This window comes from Pleurodeles waltl, chromosome 8, assembly GCF_031143425.1.
Source record: "Pleurodeles waltl isolate 20211129_DDA chromosome 8, aPleWal1.hap1.20221129, whole genome shotgun sequence".
Lineage (NCBI taxonomy): Eukaryota > Metazoa > Chordata > Amphibia > Caudata > Salamandridae > Pleurodeles > Pleurodeles waltl.
The window spans coordinates 781,214,898-781,230,517 of NC_090447.1; the positions used below are offsets into that span (position 1 = coordinate 781,214,898).

Consider the following 15,620-nt stretch of genomic DNA (forward strand, 5'->3'; position numbering starts at 1 on the left):
TTTTAGGGCCTGATGTTGAACCTGTGACAGCAGGGATCAGGGCACGACTGATCAGGAATGCCCCTTAGCATGTGAAAGATGCCTTGTTGGCTCTTCTAGGACCCGCTCAGGGAAGACCAGTGGGGGATGTGGTATTATTAATGGCACAATTGGAAGGGCTTGACAGGCAATAAATCAGCAAGAGCCGTGAGGCAAGACAATAAGTATAAGGGAGGTGAGTCTACAATAAAGGTGACCAGACGACAGATGTGGATAGATTTATTGAATGCTGGGGTGAAGAAAGAGGAGATAGACGGGAAGCCTACCCTTTATCTGCTTGATAAATGGAAAGCATTGCAGCGTAGACAGAAAGAAAAGGAGGCATTCGAAGAAAAGCAGCCCTCAGCACCACCAATGGAAGAATCTGATTAAGAAAAAGCAGAGTCAAGGAAAAATAGGAAGGTGCCTGTCTCAACTCTATACCCCGACTTGCCCAGCGATGGCTGGGAAGTCCCAGACCCCTTATTATGAAGGTCAGGCCAAACCCCGGGAGTCAGAGCAGTGCAAGAGGTAAGCCCCGGGGACAGGCGGCCATATGTACTTCTTATTATTTATTGGCAAAAAGGAACACAACATGTTATGGCACTGCTCAATAGAGGTGCGGAAGTAACTCTGATAAATGTGGACCCTAAGAGGCTGCCAGGAAAGGGTGTGATCATTAATGGTTACGGGGGTGCTGAGACAGAGGCCAAACCCGTTAAACTCAAATTGTCAATTGGTAAAGGACCCCCGTTCTCGGCAGAGGTATTAATAGCTGAAGTACCAGAATACATTATTGGCATGGATTTGTTACTAGGCAAAACTATTGATACGCAATGGGGAACATTTACTTTTGGTGTGAGGAGCGTACATATAGAGAAACTATGACAGTTCTGATTGGGCATGCAAAGTGGAGCCCATTACATGTGCCTCCTCCAAAGGAGCCAGTGTGCATTAAACAGTACCGCATACCTGGAGGTCTTAAAGAGATTTCAGAAATCATTCAACGGCTGCTAGATGCAGGTGTGCTCAGGATGGCCGTGAGCCCATTTAACTCTCCTATATGGCCCGTAAAGAAACCATATGATCCTTATCGAATGACTGTTGACTATCGACAACTGAATAAAGTGGCTTCACCCTTGGCAGCCACAGTCCCAGATATCATCACACTAGTGGAGCAGTTGAGCAAAGATGTGGGGGAATGGCATGCTGTAATTGATTTAGCAAACACCTTTTTCTCAATCGAAATTGATGAGGCAAGTCAAGACCAATTTGCAATAAGCTGGCAGAACAGACAATTTTTCATTCAGGAAGTTGCCCCAGGGATACATACATAGTCCCACCTTGTGTCATGGACTAATAGCCAGAGATTTAGCCAACTTCTCAGCAGGAAAAACCCGACTTGCACATTACATTGATGACATCATGATCACTGGGGAAGCCAAAGAACAAGTCTTAGACACACTGGAAAGGTTAATTGAGTACTTACAGCAGAGAGGATGGGCTATTAACCCAAAAAAGGTCCAAGGCCCTACACAAGAGGTGAAATTCCTGGGCGCTATTTGGTCAGGGCCGGTAAAAAGAATGCCACATAAAGTGATTGATACGATACAGCAGTTAAAGATTCCTGCAACTAAGGCAGAAGCACAACGATTTATTGGTTTGATGGGATTCTGGAGACAACATATCCCTCACTTAGGATTAATACTGAGACCATTATATCAAGTCACACGAAAAAAGCATGCTTTCCAATGCGGACCTGAACAGCAAGAGGCCTTTGAGGGGGCAAAAGATGCATTGCAGAACTATTTTGTGTTAGGTCCCATCACAGAAGGAGACCCGTTTGAGCTGGAAATGATTGTACAGGATGATGTAGTGATGTGGAGCCTATGGCAGAGGCAAGGGAAAAAGAGGGTGCCACAAGTATTCTGGTCAAAGAGATTAACACCATCCATAAGCAATTACACCCCGTTAGAGAAAGAACTAGCAGGGGCATATTGGGCATTAGTGGAAACAGAACGCATAACTGGTGACCGGCCTGTTACCTTAAGAACATGGGTCCCCTTAATAGGCTGGATAAGAGAAGGAGGAGTTGGCACTAAAGTAGGCAGGGCGCAGGAGTCTACCATCATAAAGTGGAAATGGTACCTGCAGCAGAGGGCAAAGCCGGGGCCAGCAGGAGTGTCAAAGTTACAAGAAGATATGCTAGGGGCAGTGGATTTGCAGGCATTGGCCACCTCACCAGAACCTTCTGAAATTGAATCTTCACCGTTCAAAACAGCCCCTCCTTTTGAACAACATACGGAAGAGGAACGACAAAATGCATGGTTCACGGATGGCACTGCCCGGTATCATCAAGGAAAAAGACAATTGCAAACAGTCGCATTCCAGCCTGCTACAGAAACGCTGTTGCTGAGAGGAGGAGATAATGGATCAAGCCAGCTTGCAGAACTGCAGGGGGTAGCAGCAGTGATCGAACAGGCCCCCATCGGTGAGTAAACATTTGTGTACTCCGACAGTTGGGCCACTTAACAAGGATTAGTAAGCTGGGCCCCGAATTGGCGCAAGGATGGATGGAAAATTAAAGGCACCCCCATCTGGGGAGGCGAGCAGCTATGGGAAGAGATGTGGGAGAAAGGGCAAAAATGTCAAATCTATGTGGGACATGTGGATGCCCATTGCCCTTCGGACACCTCACTTGCATCTCTATTCAACAATACCGCAGATCAGATGGCCAAAACACGAACAGTGGTCATCAATGAGGAAGCTGAAGCTGCTTTAGCAAACTGGGCCCATGCAACATCCAGACATCTAGGAGAGAATGGCACTTATGTATGGGCACTGCAACGACAAATTCCAGTTACTAAAGAACAAGTGCAACAAGCAGTAAAGGAGTGCCCCACATGCAACCAGGTTAGACAAATCCCCCTGCAAAAGAAGCCTAGCGGCCATATCAGAAGAGGAACTGCAGCTGCTACAGTGTGGCAATTGGACTATATCGGGCCGCTACCAAAAGAAGGAGGAAAAAGCTACGTATTGACCATGGTGGACACCTACTCTGGCCTTATGTTGGGTATGCCTTGTAAGTCTGCAGACCAGAAGTACACTTTGCAAGGGCTAAACTACCTGATAAAACATTATGGGGTACCTTATGAGATCCAAACAGATAGGGGAACACACTTTTCAGGGAAAACAGTGCAGGACTGGTCGCAGGAACAGGGAATTTGGTGGATTTTGCACCTTAGTTATTATCCACAAGCTGCAGGCATGATTGAGAGATATGACGGATTGTTGAAAGAACATCTAAAAAAGTTATCAGCACATCAGACTCTAAAAGGGTGGAGTAGCAATTTAGACAAAGCCTTGTTCGAATTGAACAACAGACCAGTTGGGCAGCAGACTCTTTTCATTCGGATGACAGGGCATGATAAGAGACCACCCATACTATGATTGTCTGGAAAATGAACCCTCAAGCTTGATTACCTTTGCAGGCTACTTCTGGCAGTATAGGACTGGACCTGTTTGCTCCAGAGGATGGAGAAGTACCTGTAGGACAGGTGAAAACTGTTCCCCTAGGAATAGGAGTAAGAGTACCACCTGGAACATATGGTAGAATTGCCCCTCGATCCAGCCCAGCCATCAAGGGAATGTCAGTACCAGGGAAAGTCATAGACCCAGATTATAGAGGAGAAGTTAAAGTAGGATTATTTAACCAAGGAAATGCTGCTGTATCATATCAAGCACATGACAGACTTGCACAATTGATTTGTGAACAAGCATACACCCCCCATATTGAAGACAGATCTGCCCCCCCCCGGATAACACCCAGAGGGGTGAGGGAGGATTTGGAAGCACAGGAAGAAAAGTATGGGTGCATCATCCAGGGAAATAGCCAGACGCAGGAGAGATATTGAGTCAAGGGGTGGGGAGTATGTACATTGTACTTTTAAAGAACTCTAATGTACCTGTGTTTGTACCTACAGTGAGACTTACCCCACGGTCGTAAATGATGACACCTGAGTCGGTGACGTGGTTCCTGTTTGCGGTCATAATTACAACCGGAAGAGGTGTTTGGGTTCCACCGAATGTAGCAGAGAACATCGTTACGGACCTTCATGTCACTTGTGCACCTCAAGCCGCTAACGTGACTGATGACCAGGGAAAGATTTCACTTTCCAACGTAAAGGTACCTGGAGGCAAGTGGATGGCTGCCAAAGCTGTGACCTGGAAGGTAACCGGACAGCAAATCTGACATGCCAACGGACTACACGAGTTGCAGGGGATGCCAGCAACAGTACAGGCTTTGAATTATACACTGAACATGATATGTAAATATTGTGATACCATTGTACCTTTTACACCAGCACAGACATATCCGTGCAAGCCCCATGATTATTCTGACAAACAAAGTATTTTACCAGGACATATGGTGGTTGTTACAATGAACAATGGAACCAAAGGAGCTCGATATTCTAAGCCACCAGCCTTCAAGTTTTATGTAGCTGAAAGACGCATGGTTAGCAACTTAGGCAACGTTTCCATAGTTCAATATAGGATAGGATGTAAGCAAGCTTTGCATGCAAGCATAATTAACCGTATTGTGTTACAGATAAATATTGACAAGGGGAATGTCTCAAAGTATGATCCATTATGCGCACCATGAACACCACAGTTATGGCCCTTGCCAAAGCTACACATTAGAAGAGATCTAGGATCCTTGATAGCCGGGCCACCGGAATATGGGTAGGGGCCCTGAATTCTTTTGATATTGAAGCCATTAGGAATAAGCTATCCTCTACAGGATATAGTACAGGAGAGGCCATAAAAGTAATTTCTCAATGGGGGCCCACACACTCACAAGAAGTATGGAAGATGCTGCAAGGGTTGTATCATGATGGACAATGGCATAATTTCACTTATGAGCAATTTGGAAAAAGCTTACAAAACACACAAGCAGTGTCCAAGGGCATCCAGTGCATACTATGGCAAAGTATTGTTAATCAACAGTATGCAGACTTTAAAGCGGAATGGGGACAGCTTCAGGGTGAATATTAGAGACAACAATTGCATTTGCCTGAGGAAATATGTGTAAAGCCCATACAGTTTCACTGTGAAGGAGAAATGTGTTATGTTCATTTTGATATAGCAAGAAGTGATCTTCCTCCTGAAATATGGTGCCCCTTTATATTGCTCCCCATAGTGATAGGTAAAGAGTGGTGGATACCTCATACTGACAAAAAGTGGATTGATCAAACAAATCACACTGTAGATCCCACAAGATGTGCAGATTGGTCTAAGGGGTGGGTATGTACCCACACTGGACGGGTGCTAGATCCATGCCTTCACCCAATACCAGGAGAATGTGAATGGTTACCTTATCCTATTAATGGCACAATCTTATATCAGATAGGGACAGAGAGTATATGTTACATTACTAATCATCCCTTACTCATTAACGGATTTGTACAAACCACCGGAGAGCAAGTAATGTGTATGTGCAATATTACAAGCATTATTGACATAAGCACTCACATTCTATACCGACCGACTAAGTTCACCAGAACCACATTACAGACGCAAATGTGAGCACAGTTAGAATGGAACATCCCGCTTGTTGTTAAGCTACCCAGACTAGAGGCAATCAGGCAGTAAGCACAAGTCACATTTGCTAAATTTGATATGGCAGCTAAATATACCAAGTATGCCGTCATACAGATGACCATAGATGCCAAACAGCTTAGGCACACTGCTTCAAGCATCTAGCAAGTAACTGAGCACCACTGGTATGATATTTTCATGGGCTGGGCACCAGGAGCTACAAAGACACTGAATATAGTGTTACATCCTTTAATTTGGTTATTGATTGTTTGTGTTACGTTAATGACTATACTAGAGTAGAAGTGGTATTGATTACAGGACCGGATGATAAAAGGGATCCATCTACAGTATGCACTTGTTCTGGAACGTCCTTCGATAGTTGTGGAATTTGTTGTTTCTTGACCCAGGTCTCATCGATATACATTCCACTGGCTCCACAGTCTAATAATGCCAAGGCTCTTTCTTCTCAACTGTCAGGTAATTTCAGAGTAACAGGTAGCAGAAACAGGACAGTGGCATCTTCCTTGGAAGAACTGGTTGAAGGTATAGCAGAAGATCCCGTCTCCTCCCTTCTTACAGAGGATGGGAATTGGCGTTTCCCGAGGACTTCATAGGACAGACTGGGCAAGTGCAGAGCAAGTGGCTGGCAGCTCCACAATAGAGACATAATCCTTTTCTCCATCTATCTTCGTGTTCACTAGTAGAGAGAGGACCATGAGCAGTGTCTATTTGCATTGGTTCCCCTTCTGTTGTCTCCTTTAATGCGGGTGGTGGCTTTTCAGGATGATGGATGATTGTACGTGGGTTTCCTGCATGAGATGGTCCACGACTCTTTGTCTTTTCTAGATGACGTTCTTGAAGACAATACTCTATGGAGAGCACTAAATCCATCAAGTCTCGTAAATCGTCCATTGTAGCAGAATGTACTAATTTGTCCTTTATTTTGTCTCGTAGACCTCTATGAAAAAGAGTCACCAGAGTACGTTCTACCCATGTCGTCTCGGCTGCCAATTGTCGGAAGCGTATTATATATTGGAGAACATCTTGGGTACCTTGCTGAATGTCACATAAAGCTTTGTCTGCTCATGCCTCCAATCCTGGGCATTCAAACATTTGTTTAAATGCAGTGACAAAAGCTGAATCGTCAGACAGCAGAGGGTCATTGGGGGCTACTAATGGAGTCGCCCAGGCCAAGGCAGGACCAGACAAGGCACTGATGAGATAACCCACTTTTATTTTATCTTGCGCAAATTGTGTTGGTCGAAAGGCAAAATAGAGAGTCAGAGCATCGAGAAATTCTTGTAGCTTATTTAGATCTCCTGAGAAACGAGGCGTAGTAGTAGAGACACTGGAAACATCTGTGATTCGGGATGCCAGGGCTTGTCATAAAGCTGCATTTTCATTTCTTCATTGTTGCAGTTCCTGGGCTTGCTGTTGAAAAGTTAAGAGTAGTGACTGGTTGGGTTCTGCAGCAGTCGTTGCGGTATTCTCCATTCTGCTTGACGATGTCTGGTTCGTTTGACGCTACAATCTATCATGGGCTACTCGTTGTTTATGTCTTTGGCCCACTGGAACTGCAGAAAGGGCTTGATTCTTGCAGGTTCTGCCTTGCCCCAGGTAAGGGCGGCCCTTTCTGGTAGCCACGGTGCTGCCGACGGAGGAACTCCAAAAAGCAGTCCATGCCCTCCAGAAGGAGTCCCAGAGAAAAAACCTCTAAAGCAGGAACTCCCTGGAACAAAAAGAAGCAAAAAAGGTAAGTCTACCAACAGGAAAAAATAATACTGGAAGAAGCTGGAACAAGCGAGGAAAAATAACTTGAGAAAAAAGTAGCAGTAGCAAAGATGACCACCAAAGGAAGTGTTGCAGCGCAAGGAGAACAAGAATCACTCACCTTATTTACCCAAGAACAGGAAATGACCAACAGGACGTAGAAAGTCACCATATTGAACTGGGAAAGAAACTTAGGAACATATAGAGAAAATACACCATGTTGAAAAAGGTTCCTAAGGCATGCAGGGAAAAAGAAGGCATGCTGGGAAAAAGAAAGAGCATGGCAGCTGAATATGTACATAAAAACACGAGGGAAGGAAGACAAAGAAAAGAAAGAAAGAAAAAGGACAGGCTCACCAGGTAAGTGAGGGGTGTGGGGGAAGGAGCACAAGTAAATATTGAGGGCACGCCACACCCAATACTCACCTAGGCCCCATGCCCTATTTGGGGCCTCGAGCGATAAAGTAAAGCAGAGTACAGGCGCGGCATGCCCGGCTGCTATGAACAGCAGCCATGCCCCAAGCCGAATTATCGGCTCTCGACGCAGTCTGCCGCGGTGTGACACATATATATAGTCTCAACATATATCCTTATGTTGGGGGACACCAGCACTGCCCACAAAGTCACACACTGCAAACAACAGCATATGGAGCTATATGCAGTCACTGACATGGAAAACTGTAGCCACAAAACACAAGTTAATCAGGAACAATAGTAAAGTAGACAAGGAATTGCAGGACAAATGTATACCCAAGGAAACAAACTGGTTGGGTTTATTCAACAGGAAATATCAAAGAACAAAGGCCATTTGCCAGTCCATAGAGATGTGCCCTAAGGTAGCACAGTGTTGTGCCAAACTTGACTCCCAACTGCCATTGAACACCACAGGAAGAGGCATCAAGGGGGGCAGGCAGACACATCAGGGACTACCCGGGGGTGGGCAGTCAGATTTGGGAGGGGGTATTTGGTCTTGGGCTTGGGAGGGGTGGTCTTCTTCTTGGGAGGGGTGGGCTTCTTCTTGGGGGGAGAGGTATGGGTGCTTGCGGGGGGCAGGGGAGGCCTAGGAGCTGGAAGAGACAGCCTGGGAGGTGGATGGGGGCCTCTTGGGTCTGGTGCAGGTGGTGGAGGAAACAGGGCAAATGGCAAGGTCTAACAAAAAAAGTTTTTTAGATACACAGTGATCAGTATAGGGAAAGATGCGGAAGACATTGTGACGCAAAGGGTTAATTAGCTTGAACAGTGCAGATGAGCGTGATGCCTGCTGAAACCTGAAACAACGTGGAAAAGTCCACAATGTCGTTTTCAAGTTTGTTTTCCAACATTCCATAGATTAAATTATCCGCAGCTGAAAGTGTAAAAAGCAGGATGTGTAAGAGAGAGACACGAAGGTCGTCCTAACCCTGGGAAAGGGAGTACAGGAAAAAGACGGAAAAAACAATGGCTAGGGAACGGCAGAGCAGCCAAGGGACATGTGCTGATAACATAGCTAGAAGATGCGAGAAAGGGATAGAATCCAAGCTTCAAGTTATTTAAGCACTGACGCGCGGGTGAACGGATTGAAGCTAGCAGATGGGGTTGTGTAAGCTGCCATCGCCAAGCCCACAGCGCTGCCTCCCTGGTTTTTCTGTTCAAAGACCGTGACGATCGAGGGGAAGAGAGGTCCAAGCAGGCGGTAGAGGGCTTCCCAGCATTTGTGGATAAAGTTAAGTTCCACCCAGGGATGAAAGGCCTTTGTTTCTCTGCTCTGTTATGATTGATTCTTATTATGCTTGCACTATGTTTATATTCTGAAATATTCTGCTCATTTATATTTTGCTTCCTGAAAGTCTTAATGTGAGCATGCTGCACAAATTAAAATATGCGTTTCGTATACAGTTAAAGCTTATATCTGTCAATTAACTATTTGCTCATATATAAATAGATGCTCGTTATTGCTGGTTTTCATTCTACTTCGTTGATGTGCCAAATGCATACATTTTCCTGAAATTCTAGTAAAGCTAAATTGTGTTCATAATTGGCGTGTGGTCCTTCATTGAGCGTCCTTATTGACTTATATCGAACAGATCAGATGTCAATCAGTCACCTGGATAAGACACACGGAGACAGTTAATTTGAAGTGGGGTGGATTTGGGGGTTGAGGGAGTGATTGTATGCTGTGTAGGTATGGATGTTGTAGGTGCATGCTTATGGAAGGTCTGCTTGTATTTGGTGGGTGAGTGTAGGTGTTTGTGTGTCTTGTGGGGTTGGGAGGTGGAAAGGCTGGGGGATGCAGTGGTGACTGGGTGTGTGGCTGTTGGGGTGGTCACTGCAGGTAGGGTGGATATCTGTGTGTCTGTGCTTGTGGTGTGTGCAGGTGTGGTGGATGTGGTGGATTTTTGGTGGTCTGCTTGGATGGTGTCTGCAGGTTTGATGGGTGTGGGGGTGTGTCATTGACTGTTGGTGTGGTGCTTGTGAGTATGCTGGATGTGGTGTGTGTGATGCTGGGTGCGAGGGGGTGTCAAGGGAAGTTGTGACTATTGCTGTTGGTGGATGTTGTTTGTGTGCGTGCCTGTGTGTTTTGTGCTACTTGTGTTTGTGTGAGCTTCTCTTTGCTGATAAGATGGATGTCTGTTGATCAGTCTGTGTCTTTTGGGTAGGTAGGGCAAGGGGTATTTGGAGTGGGAAAAGAGAGGTGGAGGGAGTACGGAAGCTGGGGGGTGACTGGCTGCCATCATTGAGGAGGCCAGAGCCTGAAAAGATCTCTGTGGGCTAGACAGTGCACTGGGAATGCCTTCCAGGAATGCATTGGTTTGCTGGAGTTGTGCCACCAATCACTGGATGCCATTCACAATGGCTGACTGACCCACAAGGGTACTTCTCAGGAGGTCAATAGCCTCCTCACTGAGGGCAGCAGGAGTAATAAGGACTGGGGCAGAGGTGCATGCGGCAAAGGAGACACCCACCCTCTTGGGTGAGTGGGCACAGCCAAGTGGGTGGGGAGCCACAGGGAGGGCGATAATAAAATGGTGGGTGGCAGACAAGGATAGTACTGGGGGATTCCCAGTGGGTCCGTCACCACTAGGGAGTGGCCACTAGAGGAGGAATCTGATGATGAGGATATTCTGGTCTCCCAGTGGCACTCCCCTTGCCCTCCGGGCCACTGGTTCCCTCTGTGTAAGTTTTGTCTTGACCCAAGATCACATGGCCAGATACTTCCCCACATGGCTCTGCTGTGTCTCCTTCACTTACTTGTGCTGACGCTGCAAAGACAAAGAGGAATACGGTCATCACGTGTCCAGGAACACATTTGAACAACTTTGATTACCAAGCATGATCATGATGTCAAGTAGGTCCCATCAACATACACCACCAAAGTGACCTGTACATGGGCCATACCGTAGGCAGTTGCCCACAGGAAGATCAGGATCACCCAATACTGCAATTTCATGGCTGAAGTTGTGCAAACACAATAACCAGTCAAACAATTGGAGACACCATCACCCACAAAGAGTTGCCCCATGGAGCAGGCCTCAGTTATCTGTTGGCATACAAATGTAGGCCAATGCAAAGTCCATTCCCGCAGACCCCCCCCACAAGGCCATGCCACATCCATTTGTCACATACATCATGACCCTACAATAAGAAATGATGCTCCATAATTCAGCCATGTTAATGGCAAAAGTACAATAGTTTGGAGAAGGTGACATAGAAATGCGCATGTCACACTGGGAAAAGATCAACAATTAACACTTCAAGTTATTTATTTCCCAGTAGAGTCAAGGAGGTAGTATCAATGTTGTACAGATAGGCCACACATGTGGCATGGAAATGAACACTGTACACATGTCCAATAGGCCAGAATGTCAGGGAGAGAGAATCCCACAAACACAACACAACGCATCAGCAAGCCCTAGGGTAATCACCACTAATGTCTTGCACCCCTTACAATGACATATTCTCAGTGCCTCAGTAGCCATCCGTCCTATGCATGTTGGAGGGACACAGAAGCAGCAAGGACTTGTAGGAGACCCACAAAATGTTGCCCAGTGGGAAGTTACATCCCCATCCTCATCATGGTCATGCAAATGCAGATGTCCGTCTGTGGATATATGCTTGTACCCAAACACAGGTATAAAACATACCTGTAAGTCACTCCATGATGCATGTCAACAGTCATGGCACATACCTTAATCTTTACACATGTGCAGTGCATTTGTCCACATGATGCCACATCAAGCTCAAAGATATTCACATTGTGGCTCTAAACTCTAGGCTTACTTGTCATGTCCCTCATTGCTACATGCCAGATAACATGTCATGACACATGAGGGAATGTGTTGGCCAATAAACAATGTTGACACACTCCTGTATGTGGCACAACATGAAATATACACCCATTGTAAATGTACTATTCCACAAACAGTTTGCCATGCACATATAGGTGAGGGAATGCAGACATCATCCCATCAACATAGGAAGATTCTGCATGAAACTGCAGCTTACAAATGTTTCCTAAAGAGAAAAAGGCACATGCTGACATGTAAGCACTAGGAATGTTGGCAACAGTGATCGCACATAATTCATGTCAATTGTCATTCCCCACTTACCAAGGTAAAGTAGTGATCTATAGCGGCCACAAAGGACAATGTAAGCCCTATCACATGTATGTTGGACACCTTCATATTACAGACTGCAGTGAGACACCTGCAACCATCATACACTGAGAAAACGTGCTTCTGGGTGGAAGATGCCAACATACACATTTGCACAGACACATGACTGAGGACAATGATCCATCAACTACTAACCTGTTCCCTGGAACACCGAAGAAAAGCGGTCTGTTGCATAGAAACTATACACACTACAACTCAATCAGTATATGATTGTTAACTGTACACAGCCATATATGATATTTTCAGAGCAAGTGGTTTCTCCTAGTTTTTTTCCCTTGTTCCCTGGTCCAATAAGCAAGGCATGTCAGTACAAAACACATGACATGTTAACACAAACAATATCTCCTCCACTGTGTGACACACAACACATCCATAATAGTCAGGGGAGTGGGACAGGCAGTAATATACCCTGTACTCACCCCCGTGGCTGCTGTGCTTCCCTCAAATGCCCATCAAGCTCTGGATAGGCCACCCCCTAATGTGGGCCATTAGGGGGGTCATGGTCTAACAGGCTTTCTGCCCATGTTGGGAGGACAACCCCAGCTGGGCCTCTGTGATCTTCTCGGCCCAGAGTCTCAGGTCCTCCCACCACTTTCTGCAGTGGGGGCTCCAACGGTTATGGACCCCTAGGGTCAGCACCTTCTTGTCAATGGCTCTCCGTATTCCTTTCTTTTGATGGGGGTTGACTTACATGAATGCAAAAGACAAATCAAACGATCATGATTACAAATATAGGCCCTCATTATGACATTGGTGGTAAATCCAGGTTACCGCCCAGTGACAGCCGCCAACATACCGTCGCGGAGATGAACATCCATTCAGCATATTATGACACATACACACCAAACTGTCAGAATACTGCCAAAAACACATATCCACCAGACCAAAGGTTAGTGTTAAACTGTTGGTACAAGCACCCATATTGTTACCCCAACAAAACAACACCCTCCACATTATGATCCACGAATCACCACAGCGAATATTCAACAGCGGTAAACCATTGGCGTTAAACACTGGCACAGTCAGAATGACCACCCAATTACAAAACAAGAAAACATTGGCCAATACCAAAAACACACACCTAACACTGATACACACACCACACCCACCCACCAACAGCACTATAAAACACACACCCACATTATCCACAATCCTTTCCTAATAAAAAAACAAGAGATAACCACGCAAATCATAGACACAACTACACACACACCACAAACACCCATTCATCCGTCATGCATCCCACACCCCACCGCATTACTCAACACACACTGCACAACACACAACACCAATCTCCTCACAAATGAACCCCTGTTTCACTGATGAGGAGTTGCGGGTCATGGTGGAGGAAATAGTCAGGGTAGAGCCACAGCTGTTTGGAGCACAGGTACAGCAAATATCCATTGCAAGGAAGATGGAGCTATGGTGGCGAGTTGTGGACAGGGTGAACGCTGTGGAACAGCATCCACAAACAGGGGACGGCATCAGGAAGAGGTGGAATGACCTACGGGGAAGGTACGTTCCATGGCAGCAAGGCACTAGCTCGCTATCCAGAGAACTGGCATTGGAGCCCCATATCCTCCCCCACAGCTTACAGCATGGGAGGAGCTAGTCTTGGCAATACTGCATCCCGAGGGACTGACTGGAGTTGCCAAAAGACTGGACAATGGTGAGTCAATATTTACTACCTATCCCCCATACCCACATGCTACCACCACCCCCACCCTGACACCCATCACTCCACTCCATTCCACACAGTGCATAAACACACCGACTGCCTGCACATCCCTCCCAGCCTTGCATGTACACCTATCATCAATGCATGCACAGCATGGAAAACTAACAATCCCACAATACATCCACATACATAAAAAAAAGGTGTCAGGACAACAACAACAATATTGGGGAAGCTAGGGATGCAGAATATGTCACAGACATGTAGTGTAACACACACGTTATATACCCATAGGTGCCCCAGCCAATCTCAGCGGTGTGGAGGTGTCACGGCTACCCAGTCCCCCTCCAGAAGATACCCCCAGTGATGACAGCAGCTCTGGACTACTGGATCTGGATGAACTGTCTGGCCCATCAGGGACCACTGGACAGTCTGATACCCCAGCCCACACCCACTCCATCACAGAACCTCCCCCATCAGTATCCAACACCACAGCAGCCACCCAGTGTTCCCACGCCTCTGTCCACAGGACAAATCAATCAGAAGTATGCCCACCTGTATAGTGACCCCAGGCCACACCTCACAGCCAAGACAATCAGGGACCTGGGCTCAGTGGCAGTGGGCACACCGTTCAGGGGACACAGGCACAGGGGGCCAAAGGCACATGGAAGACAGCTGTGTGCCGGGGGAGGACAGGCACAGGGAAACGAGAGTCCAGGAGGCGCTTACTAATGTCCTGGGGGCTTACCAACAGTCCAGGACAAGATGGGTCAGATGTTAAACAGCAGGCAGGAGAAACAGTGGCTGCAGGAGGTATACCAACAGGAGATCAGGATAGCAGGGGTGCTGCGTGATATGGCCAAAATCATGAGGGACTACACAGCACATCAGCGGACCCCTACCACTAGCCAGTCAACTGAACAGCCCTCAACATCTGCTGCAGCCAGTAGACAGGCAGCCCTGCCCCAAGACCCAGAGGCCATCAGTACCCCTCCCCCTGCAGAAGGAGAACCACCCCACAAACGTTCCCTGCAACCCAGATAGACACCAGAGACACTTGCCAAGACCAAGACCACTGCCAGGAAATGAGACCCTCCTGAATGTCCCCCTTGTGTTTCACTCTGTCACAATGTCCGCCTTGGACTGCTATTGCTCACCTTCCTATGGCCCGTTGGACACTGGACCTGTGCTACAGACAGACTTTACCAATATCCTGGACATTTCTCTACCATCACCCCATTCCATTGCACTTTTCCATCATAATCTAAACTTAAATAAACACCCTTGAAAACAACCTGAGTGATAGTGCTTTATCAGGCAAAAATGTGAAATCTTGTGAATTGTTTCATCTTGTGCTATTGTCCTGAACTTTGTGATTCTATCTAAATAATGGCCTGTAGCAGTTTGTAATCATCACATCAGTACACTGTTGCAATCACACCATCATCTGCAAAATGGGAAGGCATAGCTAACAGTCAGTTGGGATGCTAAGGAAGTGATTGCGATCATGCTACAACCACACAGAAAAATAATTAATCAAAGGAATGGTCAGTTCTACTGTCTTACCTGTGTGTCATTGGAAGTACTGCCGTATCACTGATGTCCTGTTGTCCACATCCTCATCCTCTGCCTCCTCATCCTCACTGTCCTTAGGGACCACTGCTGCCACAGAAGCATTTTCACCCTCCTCCTCCTGCAGATAGGGCATATGGTGTCTGATGGCAAGGTTGTGCAACATGCAGCATACAAACTATCTGACAGACCTTCCCAGGGGAGTAGCAGAGGAATCCACCTGTCAGATGGAGGCATTTGAATCTGGCCTTCAGGAGACCGATGGTCCTCTCAATTATTCTCCTGGTTCGCCCATGAGCATCATTATACCTATTCTCAGCCCCTGTCCTTGGATT

General features: G+C 46.5%; 1 protein-coding gene across 1 annotated transcript in view; it reads left to right on the forward strand.

Annotated features, from left to right (window-relative positions):
* The first annotated feature begins 618 nt into the window (after positions 1-618).
* Positions 619-15,620, forward strand: part of LOC138249558 (uncharacterized) — a 38,895-nt gene continuing 23,893 nt past the window's right edge. The window contains 4 exon segments of the mRNA XM_069203504.1: positions 619-851; positions 896-1,316; positions 1,318-2,509; positions 7,036-7,233. Of these exon segments, the coding sequence (XP_069059605.1) occupies positions 619-851; positions 896-1,316; positions 1,318-2,509; positions 7,036-7,233 (2,044 nt within the window).